General features: G+C 41.9%; 1 protein-coding gene across 5 annotated transcripts in view; it reads left to right on the top strand.

The window, feature by feature from the left end:
- Gmppa (GDP-mannose pyrophosphorylase A) overlaps positions 1-19,899 on the top strand; it is a 91,458-nt gene extending 71,559 nt beyond the window's left edge. For 3 of the 5 annotated variants that reach the window (XM_071694159.1, XM_071694158.1, XM_071694160.1), the window contains exon 6: positions 19,556-19,899. In XM_071694159.1, the coding sequence (XP_071550260.1) occupies positions 19,556-19,895 (340 nt within the window). In that variant the 3' untranslated portion in view covers positions 19,896-19,899. Of the gene's footprint in view, positions 1-19,188; positions 19,292-19,371; positions 19,475-19,555 lie in introns of those variants that run through there. The other 2 variants (XM_071694162.1, XM_071694161.1) reach the window with 2 other exon arrangements.
- Positions 19,900-20,694: the final 795 nt, after the last annotated feature.

The following is a 20,694-nucleotide window of genomic DNA, read 5'->3' as shown; positions in this document are numbered from 1 at the left end:
ATCCAAAACAAACTGCATACTCACCCCTCTCCAAAACTCTTGCATTTACCTCCCTAACCACCCCATCCATAATCAGATAAACAACCATGGAGACATCATGCACCCCTGCTGCAAACTGACATTCACTGAGAACCAATCACTCTCCTCTCTTCCTTGTAGAACACATTCCTTACATTCTTGGTAAAAACTTTTCACTGCCTCTAGCAATTTACTTCTCACACCATATACTCTTAAACCTTTCCACAAAGCATCTCTATCAACCCTGTCATATGCCCTCTCCAGACCCATAAATGCTACATACAAATCCATTTGTTTTTCTAAGTATTTTTCACATACATTCTTCAAAGCAAACACCTGATCCACACATCCTCTACCACTTCTGAAACCACACTACTCTTGTGCAGTCTGATGCTCTGTACATGCCTTTACCCTCAATCACTACCCTCCCTTATGATTTCCCAGGAATATTCAACTTATGCCTCTGTAGTTTCAGCACTCACCTTTATCCCCTTTGCCTTTGTACAATGGCAATATGCATGCATTCTGCCAATTCTCAGGCACTTCACCATGATCCATATGTACTTTGAACATCTTTACCAACCAATCAACACCACAGTCACCCCCCTTTTTATTTTTTAAAAATACCACTGCAATACCATCCAAGCCTACCACTTTGCTGGCTTTCATCTTCTGTTTACCAAACCATTCTCCCTGACCCTCTCACTTCGCACACCACCCAGACCAAAACACCCTATATCTGCCACTGTATCATCAAACACATTCAACAAACCTTCAAAATACTCACTCCATCTCCTTCTCACTTCATGACTACTTGTTATAACCTCCCCACTTCGCCCCTTTACAATGTTCCCATTTGTTCTCGTCTTATTCACTTTATTTACCTCCTTCCAAAACATCTTTATATTTTCCCTAAAGTTTAATGATACTCTCTCACCTCAACTCTTATTTGCCTTCTTTTTCACCTCTTGCACTTTTCTCTTGACCTCCTGCCGCTTTCTTTTGTACATCTCCCAGTCATTTGCATTACTTCCCTGCAAGTATCGTCCAAGCGCCTCTCTCTTCTCTTTCACTAACAACCTTACTTCATCCCACCACTTGCTACCCTTTCTAATCTGCACACCTCCCACCCTTCTCATGCCACATGCATCTTTTGCGCAAGCCATCACTGCTTCCTTAAATACATCCCATTCCTCACACACTCCCCTCATATCATTTGCTCTCACCTTTTGCCATTCAACACTCAGTCTCTCCTGGTACTTCCTCACACAAGTCTCCTTTTCCAAGCTCACTTAGTCTCACCACTCTTTTCTCCCTAATATTCTCTCTTCCTTTTTGAAAACCTCTACAAATCTTCACCTTTGCCTCCACAAGATAGTGATCAGACATCCTTCCAGCTGCCCCTCTCAGCACATTAACATCTAAAAGTCTCTCTTTTACACGCCTATCAATTAACACGTAATCCAGTAATGCCCTTTGACCATCTATCTTACTTACATATGTATTCTTATTTATATCTCTCTTTTTAAAAAAGATATTCCCAATCACCAATCTTTTTTTCAGCACACAAATCCACAAGCTCTTCACCATTTTCATTTACAGCACTGAACACCCCATGTATACCAATTATGCCCTCAACTATCAGATTACTCACCTTCGCATTTAAATCACCCATCACTATAACCTGGTCTCGTGCATCAAAGCTGCTAACATGCTCACTCAACTGCTCCCATCACACTTGCCTCTCTTGATCTTTCTTCTCATGACCAGGTGCACGTGCATCATTAATCACCCATCTCTCTCCATCCTCTTTTAGTTTTACCCACATCAATCTAGAATTTATTTTCTCTCTGTATCGCATACTCCCACAACTCCTGCTTCAGAAGTAGTGCTACCCCTTCCTTAGCTCTTGTCCTCTTACCAACCCCTGACTTTGCTCCAAAGACTTTTCCAAGCCACTCCTCCCCTTTGCCCTTGAGCTTTGTTTCACTCAGAGCCGGAACATCTTGGTTTCTTTCCTCAAACATACTACCTATCTCTCCTTTCTTCTCATTTTGGTTTTTACATCCACTCACATTTGGATACCCTAATCTGAGCCTTCAAGGAGGATGAGCACTTCAGTGTATGGTGAAGTTCCTGAGGATTGGTGGAATGCATGCATAGTGCCATTGTACAAAGGCAAAGGGGATAAAGGTGAGTGTTGAAGTTACAGAGGCATAAGTTTGGTGAGTATTTCTGGGAAATTGTATGGGAGGGTAATGATTGAGAGGGTGAAGGTATGTGCAGAACAACAGATTGGGGAAGAGCAATGTGGTTTCCAAAGTGGTAGAGGATGTGTGGATCAGGTGTTTGTGTTAAAGAATGTGTGAGAAATGATTAGAAAAACAAATTAATTTGTAAGTAGCATTTATGGATCTGGAGAAGGCATATGATAAAGTTGATAGAGATGCTTTGTGGAAGGTCTTAAGAATATATGGTGTGGGAGGTAAGTTGCTGGAAGCAGTAAAATGTTTTTAACAGGGATGTAAGGCATTTGTATGAGTAGGAAGAGAGGAGAGTGATTGGTTCCCAGTGAAGGTTGGTCTGTGGCATGGGTGTGTGATGTCCCCATGGTTGTTTAATTTGTCTACGGATGGGATGGTTAGGGAGGTAAATGCAAGAGTTTTGGTGAGAAGGGTGAGTATGCAGTCTGTTTGGGACGAGAGGGCCTGGGGAATGAGTCATTTGTTGTTCTCTGATGATACAGCTCTGGTGACTGATTGAGTGAGAAACTGCAGAAGTTGGTAACTGAGTTTGGAATAGTATGTGAAAGGAGAAAGTTGAGAGTAAATATGAATAAGAATAAGGGTATCAGGTTCATTAGGGTTGAGGGACAAGTTAAAAATTTTGGAATGTAAGTTTGAATAGAAAAACTGGAGGAAGTGAAGTGTTTTAGATAATTGGGAGTGGACTTGGCAGGGAATGGAATCATGGAAGTGGCAGTGAGTCACAGGGTGGGATAGATGGTGAAGGTTCTGGGAGCGATTACGAATGCATGGAAGGAGAGAACGTTATCTCGGAGAGCAAAATGGGTATGTTTGAATGAATAGAAGTTCCATCAATATTATATGGTTGGGAGGCATGGGCTATAGATAATGTTGTAAGGAGGAGGATGGATGTGTCTTAAATGAAATGTTTAAGGACAATATGTGGTTTGAGCGAGTAAGTAACGAAAGGGTAAGAGATGTGTGGAAATAAAAAGTGTGGTTGAGAGAGCAGAAGAGGGTGGGTTGAAATGGTTTGGACGTATGAAGAAAATGGGTGAGAAAAGATTGACAAAGAGGATATATGTGACAGAGGTGGAGGGAACAAGGAGAAGCGGGAGACTGATTTGGAGGTATAATGATGGAGAGAAAAAGATTTTTAGCAATCTGGGCCTGAGCATACAGGAGTGTGAGAGGTGTGCAAAGAATAGAGTGAATTGGAATGATATGGTATACCTAGGTCGACGTGCTGTCACTGGACTGAACCAGGACATGTGAAACATCTGGGGTAAATCACGGAAAGGTGTGTGGGGCCTGGATGTGGATAGGGAGCTATGGTTTCAATGCATTGCCCATGACAGCTAGAGACTGAGTGTGAATGAATGTGGCCTTTTTTGTCTGTTATCCTGGTACTACCTCACTGAAGCTGGGAGGTAGTGATGCTATTTCTTGTGGGGTGGGGTAGCACCAGGAATGGATGAAGGCAAGTAAGTATGAATATGTACATGTGTATATATATTCATGTGTGTGTATGTATATGTAAATGTATGTGTATATCTTGATATGTATATGTATGTATATGTGCTTCCATGGGCATTTATGTATATATATGAATATATGAGTAGATGGGCCATTCTTCGCCTGTTTCCTGACTCTACCTTGCTAACTTATCCATTGTCTCTCACATTAGCGAGGTAGTGCAAGGAAACAGACGAAAGAATTACCCAACCCACCCACATACACATGTATATACATAAACGCCCACACATGCACATGTACATACCTATACATTTTAACATCTACATACATATACATAGACAGACATATACATATATAAACATGTATATACATATATAAACAAATACTTGCTGCCTTTATCCATTCCCATCGCCACCCTGCCACACATGAAATGGCACCCCCTCCCCCCGTGCACATGTGAGGTAGCACTAGGAAAAGACAAGAGAGGCAACATTCATTCACACTCAATCTCTATCTGTCATGTGTAATGCACCGAAATCACAGCTCCATTTACACATCCAGGCCTCACAAAACTTTCCATGGTTTACCCCAGACGTTTCTCATGCCCTGGTTCAATCCATTGACAGCACGTCGACCTTGGTAAACCACATCGTTCCAATTCATTCTTTTCCTTGGACGCCATTCACCCTCCTGTACGTTCAGGCCCCAATCGCTCAAAATCTTTTTCACTCCATCCTTCCACCTCCAATTTGGTCTCCCACTTCTTGTTCCCTCCACCTCTGACACATACGTCCTCTTTGTCAATCTTTCCTCACTCATTCTCTCCATGTGACCAAACCATTTCAATACACCCTCTTCTGTTCTCTCAACCACACTCTTTTTAGTACCACACATCTCTCTTACCCTTTCATTACTTACTCGATCAAACCACCTCACACCACATGTTGTCCTCAAACATTTAATTTCCAACACATCCACCCTCCTGCGCACAACCCTATCTATAGCCCATGCCTCACACCCATATAACATTATTAGAACCGCTATTCCTTCAAACATACCCATTTTTGCTCTCCGAGATATCATTCTCGCCTTACACACATTCCTCAAAGCTCCCAGAATCTTTGCCCCTCCCCCACCCTGTGACTCACTTCTGCTTCTATAATTCCATTCGCTGCTACATCCACTCCCAGATATCTAAAACACTTCTTTTCCTCCACTTTTTCTCAACCCTACCGAACCTGATAATCTTGCTTTTATTCACATTTACTCTCAGCTTTCTTTTTTCACACACTTTACCAAACTCAGTCACCAACTTCTACAGTTTCTCATCTGAATTAGCCACCAGCATTGTATCATCAGCGAACAACAACTGACTCACTTTTCAAGCCCTCTCATCCACAACAGACTGCATACTTGCCCCCTCTCCAAAACTTGCATTCACCTCCTTAACAACCCCATCCATAAACAAATTATACAAACTAGGAGACATCATGCACCCCTGCCACAAACCAACATTCACTGGGAACCAGTCACTTTCCTCTTTTCCTACTCATACACATGCCTTACATCCATGATAAAAACTTTTCACTGCTTCTGACAACTTACCACCCCCACCATATACTCCTAATACCTTCCACAAAGCATCTCTCTCAGCTCTATCATATGCCTTCTCCATATCCATAAATGCTACATACAAATCCATTTGTTTTTTTAAGTATTTCTCACATATATTCTTCAAAGCAAACACCTGATCCACAAATCCTCCACCACTTCTAAAACCACACTGCTCTTCCCCAGTCTGATGCTCTGTACATGCCTTCACCCTCTCAATCAATACCCTCCCATATAATTTCCTAGGAATACTCAATAAATTCATACCTCTGTAATTTGAACACTCTCCTTTATCCCCTTTTCCTTTGTACAATGGCACTATGCATGCATTCCGCCAATCCTCAGAAACTTTACCACGAACCATACATACATTGAATATCCTTACCGACCAGTCAACAGCACAGTCACCTCCTTTTTAAATAAATTCCACAACAGTACCATCCAAACCCACCGCCTTGCTGACTTTCATCTTCCGCAAAGCTTTCACTACCTCTTCTCTGTTTACCAAACCATTCCCCCTGACCCTCCCACGTCACACACCACCTTGATCAAAATACTCAATATCTGCCACTCTATCATCTAACACATTCAACAAACCTTCAAAATGCTCACTCCATCTCCTTCCCACTTCACCACTACTTGTTATTACTTCCCCATTAGCCCCCTTCACTGATGTTCCCATTTGATCTTTTGTCTTACGCAATTTATTTACTTTCTTACAAAACATATTTTTATTTTTGCAAAAATTTAATGATACTCTCTCACCTCAACTATCATTTGCTCTCTTTTTCACCTCTCATACCTTTCTCTTGACCTCCTGCTTCTTTCTTTTATACATCTCCCAGTCATTTGCACTACTTCCCTGCAAAAATCATCTAAATGCCTCTCTCTTCTCTTTCCCTAACTATCTTACTTCTTTATCCCACCACTCTACCCTTTTGTTATTTTTTCTATTATACTTGGTTGCTGTCTCCTGCATCAGCGAGTACTTATACATACCTATACATTTCAATATATACATACATATACACAAACATATACACATGTACATATTCACACATGTACCTATTCACACTTGCTGCCTTCATCCATTCCTGTCGCCACCCCACCACTCATGAAATGGCACCCTGCCTTTCCCCCTGCAGGCACATGAGGTAGTGCAAGGAAAAGACAATAAAGGCCACATTCATTCACACTCAGTCTCTAGCTGTCATGTGTAATGCACCGTAACCACAGCTCCCTTTCCACATCCAGGCCCCACAAAACTTTCCACAGTTTACCCCAGACGCTTCACATGTCCTTGTTCAATCCATCGACAGGACGTTGAACCCGGTACACCACATCATTCCAATTCACTCTATTCCTTACATGCCTTTCACCCTCCTGTATGTCCAGGCCTCAATCACTCAAAATGTTTTTCTCTCCATCCTTCCACCTCCAATTTGGTCTCCCACTTCTCCCCGTTCCCTCCACCTCTGACACATGTATCCTCTTTGTCAATCTTTCCTCACTCATTCACTCCATGCGACCAAACCATTTCAATACACCTTCTGCTCTCTCAACCACACTCTTTTTACTACCACACATCTCTCTTACCCCCTCACCACCCACTCGATCAAACCACTTCACACCACATGTTGTCCTCAAATTCCCCACCTCCAACACATCCACCCCCCTCTGCACAACCCTATCATAGCCCATGCCTCGCACCCACGCAACATTTTTGGAACCACTATTCCTTCAGACACCCATTTTTGCTCTCTGAGATAACATTCGTGCCTTCTTCCACACATTCTTCAGTGCTCCCATAACCTTCACCCCCTCTCCCACCTTGTGACTCACTTCTGCTTCCATGGTACCTTCCCCTGCCAAATCCACTCCCAGATATCCAAAACACTCCACCCTCTCCATTCTCTCTCCATTCAAAGTCACCTCCCAACCAACTTGTCCCCCAACCCTACTGAACCCAACAACCCTGCTCCCACCCACATTCGCTCTCAGCTTTCTTCTTTCACACACTTTACCAAACTCACGACACCAACTAATGCAGTTTCTCACCTGAATTAGCCACCAGCACTGCATCATCTTTGAACAACAATTGACTCACTTCCCAAGCCCTCTCATCCACAATAGACTGCATACTTGCTCCTTTCTCCAAAACTCTTGCATTCACCTTCCTAACGACTCCATCCATGAACAAATTGAACAACCATGGAGACATCATGCACCCCTGCTGCAAACCAACATTCACTGGGAACCAATTACTTTAATCTCTTCCTACTCGTACACATCCCTTACATCCTTTATAAAAACTTTATCACTACTTCTAGCAACTCACCTCCCTTACCATATACTCTTAGTACCTTCCACAAAGCATCTCTATCAACTCTATCATATGCCTTCTCCAGATCCATTAATACAATACAAAATTCAATACAAATCCATAATTACAAATCCATTTGTTTTTCTAAGTATTTCTCACATATATTCTTCAAAGCAAACACCTGATCCACACATCCTCTACCACTTCTGAAACCACACTGCTCTTCCCCAATCTGATGCTCTGTACATGCCTTACCCTCTCAATCAGTACCCTCCCATATAATTTCCCAGGAGTACTCAACAAACTTACACCTCTGTAATTTGAACACTCACCTTTATCCCCTTTACCTCTGTACAATGGAACTATGCATGCTTTCTGCCAGTCCTCAGGCACTTCATCATGAACCATACATACATTGAATATCCATACCAACCTGTCAGCAACACAATATATTATATTTTTTTTTTTTATTATACTTTGTCGCTGTCTCCCGCATTTGCGAGGTAGCGCAAGGAAACAGACGAGAGAAATGGCCCAACCCCCCCCCCATACACATGTATATACATACGTCCGTACATGCAAATATACGTACCTACACAGCTTTCCATGGCTTACCCCAGACGCTTCACATGCCTTGATTCAATCCACTGACAGCACGTCAACCCCGGTATACCACATCGCTCCAATTCACTCTATTCCTTGCCCTCCTTTCACCCTCCTGCATGTTCAGGCCCCGATCACACAAAATCTTTTTCACTCCATCTTTCCACCTCCAATTTGGTCTTCCTCTTCTCCTTGTTCCCTCCACCTCTGACACATATATCCTCTTGGTCAATCTTTCCTCACTCATCCTCTCCATGTGCCCAAACCACTTCAAAACACCCTCTTCTGCTCTCTCAACCACGGTCTTTTTATTTCCACACATCTCTCTTACCCTTACGTTACTCACTCGATCAAACCACCTCACACCACACATTGTCCTCAAACATCTCATTTCCAGCACATCCATCCTCCTGCGCACAACTCTATCCATAGCCCACGCCTCGCAACCATACAACATTGTTGGAACCACTATTCCTTCAAACATACCCATATTTGCTTTCCGAGATAATGTTCTCGACTTCCACACATTCTTCAAGGCTCCCAGGATTTTCGCCCCCTCCCCCACCCTATGATCCACTTCCGCTTCCATGGTTCCATCCGCTGCCAGATCCACTCCCAGATATCTAAAACACTTCACTTCCTCCAGTTTTTCTCCATTCAAACTCACCTCCCAATTGACTTGACCCTCAACCCTACTGTACCTAATAACCTTGCTCTTATTCACATTTACTCTTAACTTTCTTCTTCCACACACTTTACCAAACTCAGTCACCAGCTTCTGCAGTTTCTCACATGAATCAGCCACCAGCGCTGTATCATCAGCGAACAACAACTGACTCACTTCCCAAGCTCTCTCATCCCCAACAGACTTCATCCTTGCCCCTCTTTCCAAAACTCTTGCATTTACCTCCCTAACAACCCCATCCATAAACAAATTAAACAACCATGGAGACATCACACACCCCTGCCGCAAACCTACATTCACTGAGAACCAATCACTTTCCTCTCTTCCTACACGTACACATGCCTTACATCCTCGATAAAAACTTTTCACTGCTTCTAACAACTTTCCTCCCACACCATATATTCTTAATACCTTCCACAGAGCATCTCTATCAACTCTATCATATGCCTTCTCCAGATCCATAAATGCTACATACAAATCCATTTGCTTTTCTAAGTATTTCTCACATACATTCTTCAAAGCAGACACCTGATCCACACATCCTCTACCACTTCTGAAACCACACTGCTCTTCCCCAATCTGATGCTCTGTACATGCCTTCACCCTCTCAATCAATACCCTCCCATATAATTTACTAGGAATACTCAACAAACTTATACCTCTGTAATTTGAGCACTCACTCTTATCCCCTTTGCCTTTGTACAATGGCACTATGCAAGCATTCCGCCAATCCTCAGGCACCTCACCATGAGTCATACATACATTAAATAACCTTACCAACCAGTCAACAATACAGTCACCCCCTTTTTTAATAAATTCCACTGCAATACCATCCAAACCTGCTGCCTTGCCGGCTTTCATCTTCCGCAAAGCTTTCACTACCTCTTCTCTGTTTACCAAATCATTTTCCCTAACCCTCTCACTTTGCACACCACCTCGACCAAAACACCCTATATCTGCCACTCTATCATCAAACACATTCAACAAACCTTCAAAATACTCACTCCATCTCCTTCTCACATCACCACTACTTGTTATCACCTCCCCATTTGCGCCCTTCACTGAAGTTCCCATTTGCTCCCTTGTCTTACGCACTTTATTTACCTCCTTCCAGAACATCTTTTTATTCTCCCTAAAATTTAATGATACTCTCTCACCCCAACTCTCATTTGCCCTTTTTTTTCACCTCTTGCACCTTTCTCTTGACCTCCTGTCTCTTTCTTTTATACATCTCCCACTCAATTGCATTTTTTCCCTGCAAAAATCGTCCAAATGCCTCTCTCTTCTCTTTCACTAATACTCTTACTTCTTCATCCCACCACTCACTACCCTTTCTAATCAACCCACCTCCCACTCTTCTCATGCCACAAGCATCTTTTGCGCAATCCATCACTGATTCCCTAAATACATCCCATTCCTCCCCCACTCCCCTTTCTTCCATTGTTCTCACCTTTTTCCATTCTGTACTCAGTCTCTCCTGGTACTTCCTCACACAGGTCTCCTTCTCAAGCTCACTTACTCTCACCACCCTCTTTACCCCAACATTCACTCTTCTTTTCTGAAAACCCATACAAATCTTCACCTTAGCTGGTTGCTTTCACGTAAAATGAAAGTAAAATTAAATCCCTTGAAACTTCATGAGTGGTGTCTTAAGAGTCACCTTTCCATCACCTGAGTCTGGCCACATTTTAAGTAGCTTTTAGTTTGCACTGTTTAGGTATGCTTTATTTTCCTGATAGTATGTGGGCCACCTTAGGCCTATAAACATACTGGTTTATCAATGGGTATTGCTGCCATGTACCTCAGTCACCTGGGTTGAGTTTGTGTGTTTTTCTGCATTTAGGGTGCATTATGTTTTGTTTTCCTGATAGTATATGGGCCACCTTAGGCCTATAAACATACTTGTTTATCAATGGGTATTGCTGCCATGTACCTCAGTCACCTGGGTTGAGTTTGTGTGTTTTTCTGCATTTAGGGTGCATTCTGTTTTTTTTTATTATTATTATTATTACTGCATAGCTGTCAAGGTAAAGTGTGTGGAAGAAGAAAGTTAAGAGTAAATGTGAATAAGAGCAAGGTTATTAGGTACAGTAGGGTTGAGGGTCAAGTCAATTGGGAGGTGAGTTTGAATGGAGAAAAACTGGAGGAAGTGAAGTGTTTTAGATATCTGGGAGTGGATCTGTCAGCGGATGGAACCATGGAAACGGAAGTGGATCATAGGGTGGGGGAGGGGGCGAAAATTTTGGGAGCCTTGAAAAATGTGTGGAAGTCGAGAACATTATCCCGGAAAGCAAAAATGGGTATGTTTGAAGGAATAGTGGTTCCAACAATGTTGTATGGTTGCGAGGCGTGGGCTATGGATAGAGTTGTTCGCAGGAGGATGGATGTGCTGGAAATGAGATGTTTGAGGACAATGTGTGGTGTGAGGTGGTTTGATCGAGTGAGTAACGTAAGGGTAAGAGAGATGTGTGGAAATAAAAAGAGCGTGGTTGAGAGAGCAGAAGAGGGTGTTTTGAAATGGTTTGGGCACATGGAGAGAATGAGTGAGGAAAGATTGACCAAGAGGATATATGTGTCGGAGGTGGAGGGAACGAGGAGAAGAGGGAGACCAAATTGGAGGTGGAAAGATGGAGTGAAAAGGATTTTGTGTGATCGGGGCCTGAACATGCAGGAGGGTGAAAGGAGGGCAAGGAATAGAGTGAATTGGAGCGATGTGGTATACAGGGGTTGACGTGCTGTCAGTGGATTGAATCAAGGCATGTGAAACGTCCGGGGTAAACCATGGAAAGCTGTGTAGGTATGTATATTTGCGTGTGTGGACGTGTGTATGTACATGTGTATGGGGGGGGGTTGGGCCATTTCTTTCGTCTGTTTCCTTGCGCTACCTCGCAAACGCGGGAGACAGCGACGAGGTATAAAAAAAAAAAAAAAGCTGTCAAGGTGTATTTTATATGTTCTGAAGGTTATTCTGCAGAAATTTGGACTTCAACTTTTCATTTACTTCAGCCACACTAGGGTAGGGGTTGAGAATACTTATGACTGCTTGAAATGGATTAAAGATCAGACTCCAGTGTTAAAAGCAGTGATATGTTCTTCAGAATTAATCTTATTTGCAACTTTTACATTATGCTCTATATTCATCCATTTGTTTAGCTATACCATATAGGCCTTTTAGTGTCCACTAGGTTAGCTTGCTTAGAACATCCTATACATACAACTTTATACGATCATTCTTAACATCTGGTTTCATATGAACAGGTATGGGACCTGTGTGTGTGTATATATGTGTATATGTGCGTATGTATGTGTATGTGTGTGTATGTGTATATGTATATATATATGTATATTATCCCTGGGGATAGGGGTGAAAGAATACTTCCCACGTATTCCTCGCGTGTCGTAGAAAGCGACTAGAGGGGACGGGAGCGGGGGGCCAGAAATCCTCCCCTCCTTGTATTAACTTTCTAAAATGGGAAACAGAAGAAGGAGTCACGCGGGGAGTGCTCATCCTCCTCGAAGGCTCAGAGTGGGGTGCCTAAATGTGTGTGGATGTAACCAAGATGTGAAAAAAGGAGAGATAGGTAGTATGTTTGAGGAAAGGAACCTGGATGTTTTGGCTCTGAGTGAAACGAAGCTCAAGGGTAAAGGGGAAGAGTGGTTTGGGAATGTCTGGGGAGTAAAGTCAGGGGTTAGTGAGAGGACAAGAGCAAGGGAAGGAGTAGCAATACTCCTGAAACAGGAGTTGTGGGAGTATGTGATAGAGTGTAAGAAAGTAAATTCTCGATTAATATGGGTAAAACTGAAAGTTGATGGAGAGAGGTGGGTGATTATTGGTGCATATGCACCTGGGCATGAGAAGAAAGATCAAGAGAGGCAAGTGTTTTGGGAGCAGCTGAATGAGTGTGTTAGTGGTTTTGATGCACGAGACCGGGTTATAGTGATGGGTGATTTGAATGCAAAGGTGAGTAATGTGGCAGTTGAGGGAATAATTGGTATACATGGGGTGTTCAGTGTTGTAAATGGAAATGGTGAAGAGCTTGTAGATTTATGTGCTGAAAAAGGACTGATGATTGGAAATACCTGGTTTAAAAAGCGAGATATACATAAGTATACTTATGTAAGTAGGAGAGATGGCCAGAGAGCGTTATTGGATTACGTGTTAATTGACAGGCGTGCGAAAGAGAGACTTTTGGATGTTAATGTGCTGAGAGGTGCAACTGGAGGGATGTCTGATCAATATATTATTATGATTATTATTATTATTATTATTATTATTATTATTATTATTATTATTATTTTACTTTGTCGCTGTCTCTCACATTAGTGAGGTAGCACAAGGAAACAGATGAAAAAATGGCCCTACCCACCCACATACACCTGCATATACATGCATGTCCACACACGCAAATATACATACCTATACATCTCAGCGTATACATATATATACACACATACCCATATACATATATACACATGTACATAATTTATACTGTCTGCCTTCATTCATTCCCATCGCCACCCCGCCACACATGAAATAACAACCCTCTCCCCCCGCATGTGCATGAGGTAGCGCTAGGAAAATACAACAAAGGCCACATTCATTCACACTCAATCTCCAGCTGTCATGTATATTGCGCCAAAACCACAGCTCCCTTTCCGCATCCAGGCCCCACAGAGCTTTCCATGGTTTACCCCAGACGCTTCACATGCCCTGGTTCAATCCATTGACAGCACGTCGACCCCAGTAAACCACATCGTTCCAATTCACTCTGTTCCTTGCACGCCTTACACCCTCCTGCATGTTCAGGCCCCGATCGCTCAAAATCTTTTTCACTCCATCTTTCTACCTCCAATTTCGTCTCCCACTTCTCGTTCCCTCCACCTCTGACCCATATATCCTCTTTGTCAATCTTTCCTCACTCATTCTCTCCATGTGACCAAACCATTTCAAAACACCCTCTTCTGCTCTCTCAACCACACTCTTTTTATTACCACACATCTCTCTTACCCTATTATTACTTAATCAGTCAACCCACCTCACACCACATATTGTCCTCAAACATCTCATTTCCAGCACATCCACCCTCCCCCGCACAACTCTATCCATAGCCCACACCTCGCAACCATATAACATTGTTGGAACCACTATTCCTTCAAACATACCCATTTTTGCTTTCCAAGATAACATTCTCAACTTCCGCACATTCTTCAACGTTCCCAGAACTTTCGCCCCCTCCCCCACCCTATGAATCACTTCTGCTTCCATTGTTCTATCCGCTGCCAAATCCATTCCCAGATATCTAAAACACCTCCCTTCCTCCAGTTTTTCTTCACTCAAACTTACCTCCCAATTGACTTGTTCCTCAACCCCACTGTACCTAATAACCTTGCTCTTATTCACATTTACTCTTAACTTTCTTCTTTCACACACTTTACCAAACTCAGTCACCAGCTTCTGCAGTTTCTCACACAAATCAGCCACCAGCGCTGTATCATCAGTAAACAACAACTAACTCACTTCCCAAGCTCTCTCATCCATAACAGACTGCATACTTGCCTCTCTTTCCAAAACTCTTGCATTCACCTCCCTAACCACCCCATCCGTAAACAAATTAAACAACCATGGAGACATCACGCACCCCTGCCACAAACCAACATTCACTGAGAACCAGTCACTTTCCTCTCTTCCTACTCGTACACATGCCTTACATCCTCGATAAAAACTTTTCACTGCTTCTAACAACTTGTCTCCCACACCATATATTCTTAATACCTTCCACAGAGCATCACTGTCAACTCTATCATATGCCTTCTCCAGATCCATAAATGCTACATACAAATCCATTTGCTTTTCTAAGTATTTCTCACATACATTCTTGAAAGCAAACACTTAATCCACATGTCCTCTACCACTTCTGAAACCACACTGCTCTTCCCCAATCTGATGCTCTGTACATGCCTTCACCCTTTCAATCAATACCCTCCCATATAATTTCCCAGGAATTCTCAACATACTTATACCTCTGTAATTTGAGCACTCGCTTTTATCCCCTTTGCCTTTGTACAATGGCACTATGCAAGCATTCATCATGAGTTATACATACATCATGTAACCTTACCAACCAGTCAACAATACAGTGACCCCCTTTTTTGATAAATTCCACTGCAGTACCATCGAAACCTGCTGCCGTGCTGGCTTTCATCTTCTGCAAAGCTTTTTTGCCTCATCTCTGTTTACCAAATCATTCTCCCTAACCCTCTCACTTTGCACACCACCTTGACCAAAACATCCTATATCTGCCACTCTATCATCAAACACATTCAACAAACCTTCAAAATACTCACTCCATCTCCTCACATCACCACTACTAATCATCTCCCCATTAGCCCCCTTCACTGATGTTCCCATTTGTTCCCTTGTCATATGCACTTTATTTATCTCCTTCCAAAACATCTTTTTATTCTTCTTAGAATTTAATGATACTCTCACCCCAACTTTCATTTGCACTCTTTTTCACCTCTTGCACCTTTCTCTTGACTTCCTGACTTTTTTTTTTATACATCTGCCAGTCATTTGCATTATTTCCTTGCAAAAATCGTCCAAATGCCTCTCTCTTCTCTTTCACTGATAATCTTACTTCTTCATCCCACCACTCACTACTCTTTCTAATCTGCCCACCTCCCACGCTCCTCATGCCACAAGCATCTTTTGTGCAAGCTATCACTGCTTCCCTAAATACATCCCATTCCTCCCCCACTCCCTTTACGTCCTTTGTTCTCACCTTTTTCCATTCTGTACTCAGTCTCTCCTGTCTGTACTCAGTCTCTCCTGGTACTTCCTCACTCAAGTCCCCTTCTCAAGCTCACTTACTCTCACCACTCTCTTCACTCCAACATTCTCTCTTCTTTTCTGAAAACCTCTACATATCTTCACCTTTGCCTCCATAAGATAATGATCAGACATCCCTCCAGTTGTATAAGACAGTAAAACATGGGAACATCAGTGAAGGGGGTAAGGGGGAAAGTGATAACAGTTGTGATGGAGTGAGGAAGAGATGGATTGAGTATTTTGAAGGGTTTTTGAATTTGTTTGATGATGATGTGGCTGATTTAGGACATTTTTCGTATTTGTGGTGTGTGAAGTGAGAGAGTCACGGAGAGTTGTTTGGTGAAGAGAGAAGAGGTGATGAAAGCCTTATAGATGAAATCCAGGAAGGTGTAGGGAGCGGATGGTATTGCAGTTGAAATTATTAAGAAAGGGGGTGACTCTGCTGTTGATTGGTTGACAAGGATATTCTTTGTAAGTATGGATTATGGTGAAGTGCCTGAGGATTGGCGGAATACATGCATAGTGCCATTGTACGAAGGCAAAGGGGATAAAGGTGAGTGTTCAAACTACAGAGGCATAAGCTTGTTGAGTATTTCTAGGAAATTTTATGGAAGGGTATTGATTGAGAGGGTGAAGGCATGTACAGAGCATCAGATTGGGGAACATTAGTGTGATGTCATAAGTGGTATAGGATGTGTGGATTAGCTGTGTACTTTGATGAATATATGTGAGAAATACTTAGGAAAACCGATGGATTTATGGATTTGGAGAAGGCATATGATAGGGTTGATAGAGATGCTCTGTGGAAGGTCTTAAGAATATATGGTGTGGGAGGTAAGGTGCTAGAAGCAGAGAAGTTTTAATAAGGATTTTGAGGCATGTGTGAGTAGGAAGAGAGGAGAGTGTTTAGTTCTTAGTGAAAATCAATATGCAGCAGGTTTGTGTGATGTCTTGATGGTTGTTTAATTTGTGTATGGATGGGATGGTCAGGGAGGTAAATGCAAGAGTTTTGGAGATGGGGCGAGTATGCAGTCCTTTTGGGATGAGAGGGCTTGGGAAGTGAGTCATTTGTTGTTTGTCGATGATACAACACTAGTGGCTGATTTTGATAGCCCCAGCAATATTATATGTATGCTATGCATGGGCTATACATTAGGCGGTGTAGAGGGAATTGAATGTTTGAGGACAAAAGATTGGGTGAGGTGGTTTGGTCAAGTGAGTGATGAAAGGGTAAAAGGGAGGTGTGGTAATAAAGTGTAGTTGAGAGAGCTACAGAGGGTATGCTGAAATGGTTCGGACATGTGGGAGGATGAGTAAGGGTAGGTTGACAAAAAGGATATGTGTCAGAAGTGGAGGGAACGAGGAGTATTAGGAGACCAAATTGGAGATGGAAGGATGGAGTGAGAAAAGATTTTGAGTAGTCAGGGCCTGAACATGCAGGAGGATGAAAAGCATACAAGGGATAGAGTGAATGGGAATGGTATAGTATACGGAGGTCAACATGCTGATAGTGGACTGAACCAGGGCATATTAAGCATGTGGGGTAAACCATGAGAAAGTTTGTTGGTGCCTGGTTGTTGTGGATAGGGAGCTGTGGTTTCAGTGCATTGCACACAACAGCTAGAGAATGGATGTAAACACATGTGGCCTTTCTCCATCTCTTCCTTGGGCTACCTCATTAAAGGGGGAAACAGCAATCAAGTATGAAAAAAACACTTAATGTTCCTGGAGTCCATTTTATCTTTATGAAGCTCCTGCAACACTCACGAAGCTGACCACATCCACCAGTTGGGACCATTGGTCATTAAGTGCTGTGATGTGTATCCATGCATGTGCAAAGAGTACAATACAGTTAAGTAGTAAGTGCTCCAAGTCTTTATGATAGTTGTATCATGGGCATGGAGGGTCATGGGATATGTTGAAACAGTGTTTGTTTTGTAGTTGTGGGGGAATTCTGGGTGACTCTTGATTGTTTATGGAGTGTGGTTTCTGATGGGTAGATATTTGGTGGGTTAGAGATTAAGACTGAGTTGGGAGGTCATTTGTTTAATGTTTATTGAGGTATTTCAGTTCTGTATGTGTATATGTATTTTGTTAGTGTTATACTTGTTATGAAGGGTGGAGATCTGTAAGTAGAGGTTACTGAAGTGTGAAGTAGAGGTGAACTTTTTATTTCATCTAGGTTGGTGGTTAGGAGGGAGGGGTCCAGCATTGTTGCTTAGAAGTGAGTACTGAGCATGTTGAGTTAAGACTGTATTGGGAAGATCTTTGTTTCATTTGTGAAGGTGCTGAATGTTTTTGTCAGATAAGCATCTAGAACTTGTTCTGACTGCACTATTTTGTGAGGTTTGTAGCTTTGTTATGCTTTTTTTTTTTTTTTTTAGAGAGAGAGAGAGAGAGAGAGAGAGAGAGAGAGAGAGAGAGAGAGAGAGTAGGTAGGTGAGGCCTAAGTTAAGGCAGAACTGATGAATTGTTTGTAGAGGATTTTGAGAGATTCTTGTCCAAATCTGGTGGTAGTTTGTTCTGAGTGCATTTAGTTTGTGTGTTGCTTTGTGTTGATGTTTTTGGTGTGAGATATGTGTGTGTTTTTTATGTGATGCTTAGATTGGTTGGTATTTTGTTCAGTAGGAGAGACTGTCCATTCAAGGTGACTGGAGGAGGAGAGCTTGGATTCATATCTGTGTGGGGTTAAAAGAGTGATTTAAGACTTCTGTAGAGATGCTGAAATTTTGTTATAGATGAGACATTCTTCCAGTTGTTTAATGTAATGCTGTTTGTGTGATGGTACTTTTATGGCGTCAGGGTGTTATCATGTAACTGTGAGTTTGTCTGCACATAAAGAACTCTCATGTTGAGGTTTGCCTAAGGAGAGGATGAACAGCTGGGCAACCCATAAATGTGTCTCAGTCAGCAACTTCGACCACTACACATTGTCATCTCTAACTCAATCATCCTTCCTCACATCAGATATTGCCTGTAAGTAGTTGATATTCAATACTACCCCTTTTCTGTGCTGTTGCACTTAGGGCATTTAGCTGCCATGCAGCTCTGATAGGATTACAGTGCCATTAAAGATACCAATTTTTGCACTCGCAGATGATGAACTCTCCAAACAGTCACCATTGCACCTTGGACCTCTTGCTTCTTCCCCTGCTTACCTTTCCATAGTTCCATGTCTCGTCACAGGTTACTTTATCTCTCAACATTCTCCTTTCACACACTTTTCCAAACACACACACCCACCTCTGCAGATTCTCATTGAAATATGCTTTGTGGTTTGGGTAATTGTTATTATTTTTGAAGATGTATATCTGATAGGTATTTTATCATGCTTATAATTGGCTTAATGTAATAGATTGGTGTTTCACTGTGTTTAATACTGATATATTCCATGCAGATGGTGGTCTCAGATTAAAACAGCAGGCTCTGTCATCTGTGCTAATCTTCACCACCTTTGTGGTTTGGGTAATCGTTATTATTTTTGAAGATGTATATCTGATAGGTATTTTTCATGCTTATTATTGGTTTAATGTAATAGGTTGGTGTTTAACTCTGATGAATGCTGATATACTCCATGCAGATGGTGGTCTCAGATTAAAACAGCAGGCTCTGCCATCTATGCTAGTCATCACTACCTTTATAGTTTGGGTAATTGTTATTATTTTTGAAGATGTGTATCTGATAGGTATTTTTTCATGCGTATTATTGATTTAATGTAATAGATTGGTGTTTAATTCTGATTAATACTGGTCTATTCCATACAGATGGTGGTCTCAGATTAAAACAGCAGGCTCTGCCATCTATGCTAATCGTCACTACCTCCAGCTGTACCACAAAACAAAGAAGGAACGCTTAGCAACAAATGGACCAGATAAGCCTACCATTATTGGTGATGTGTATATTCACCCTACAGCGACGGTTGATCCATCAGCTCTGGTTAGATATAAGTCAAACATCAGTTCATCTGCTGTTTTTATTGTTTGCCTATCCAGTGATGAAACAGTTTTCCACAAAAACTTTCTCCAATCTTTTTGTTTTCACTTTTGTAAGCTGTGTAAATATAACCTAGTATCCCACTGTGTTGAATATATAAAAGATTCTTAAAGTATTTGTGTTTTTTGGAGTTGTTTTATTTTAAACGTTGATGTGCTATGGGGTGATCCCCTTATTTCTCTATGAGATGTTGAATTAATTTTTCAAAGCTCATGCCATTCACCAGGACAGTATCCCTTACAAGATCAAAGGTAGTTAGTATTTATGTGCTTGTGTACAGGTACCTCTCAATTTAAGTGATTAGTACATTCTTGAAAATTGTCAGGTAATCAAAGCCCATGTATCAAACACTGTAAATAATTAAGATTAGGTGATTTTGTAAAAAGACAATACCAAACATTATACCTGTGAAAAATGTACAGCATACACTTATCATGAAATGTGAAATACTATAGGGTGAGCCAAATGTCACTGTGCATCTATTAGCATATATTATGTATCAAATTGGAGGGATGCAGATGCAACTGCTTCATTAGTACTCTTAAGTGTGCTGTCGTAGAGATTCCCATTTGCTGTGCCAACTTACAAATGGACTTTTTTGGATTATGCGATCAGAAATCTCCGATATGTTTTCTGTTATTACTGCCAGAGTGCCAGATCTTGGTGTGCCAACAACTGATCCAGGTTCACTAGAACTGCATTGCGAAGTGGTAAGGGAGTGTCAAGGTCTTCAGCAAACTTTTATTGCACTTCATATGTATATTGGTCTGCACTACATAACACCTGTTCCACCAAAAATACTTGAACCTCAAATGACAACACTATTTTCATATTAACACCTGTTAGCATCTGAATATGCTCGAGTTCAGAGAAACTCTGATGTTTGATTGCGTGAGGAAGGAAGGGGAGG

Source organism: Panulirus ornatus, chromosome 56, assembly GCF_036320965.1.
Source record: "Panulirus ornatus isolate Po-2019 chromosome 56, ASM3632096v1, whole genome shotgun sequence".
Taxonomy (NCBI): domain Eukaryota; kingdom Metazoa; phylum Arthropoda; class Malacostraca; order Decapoda; family Palinuridae; genus Panulirus; species Panulirus ornatus.
This window is presented reverse-complemented; position numbering and strand designations above follow the sequence as displayed.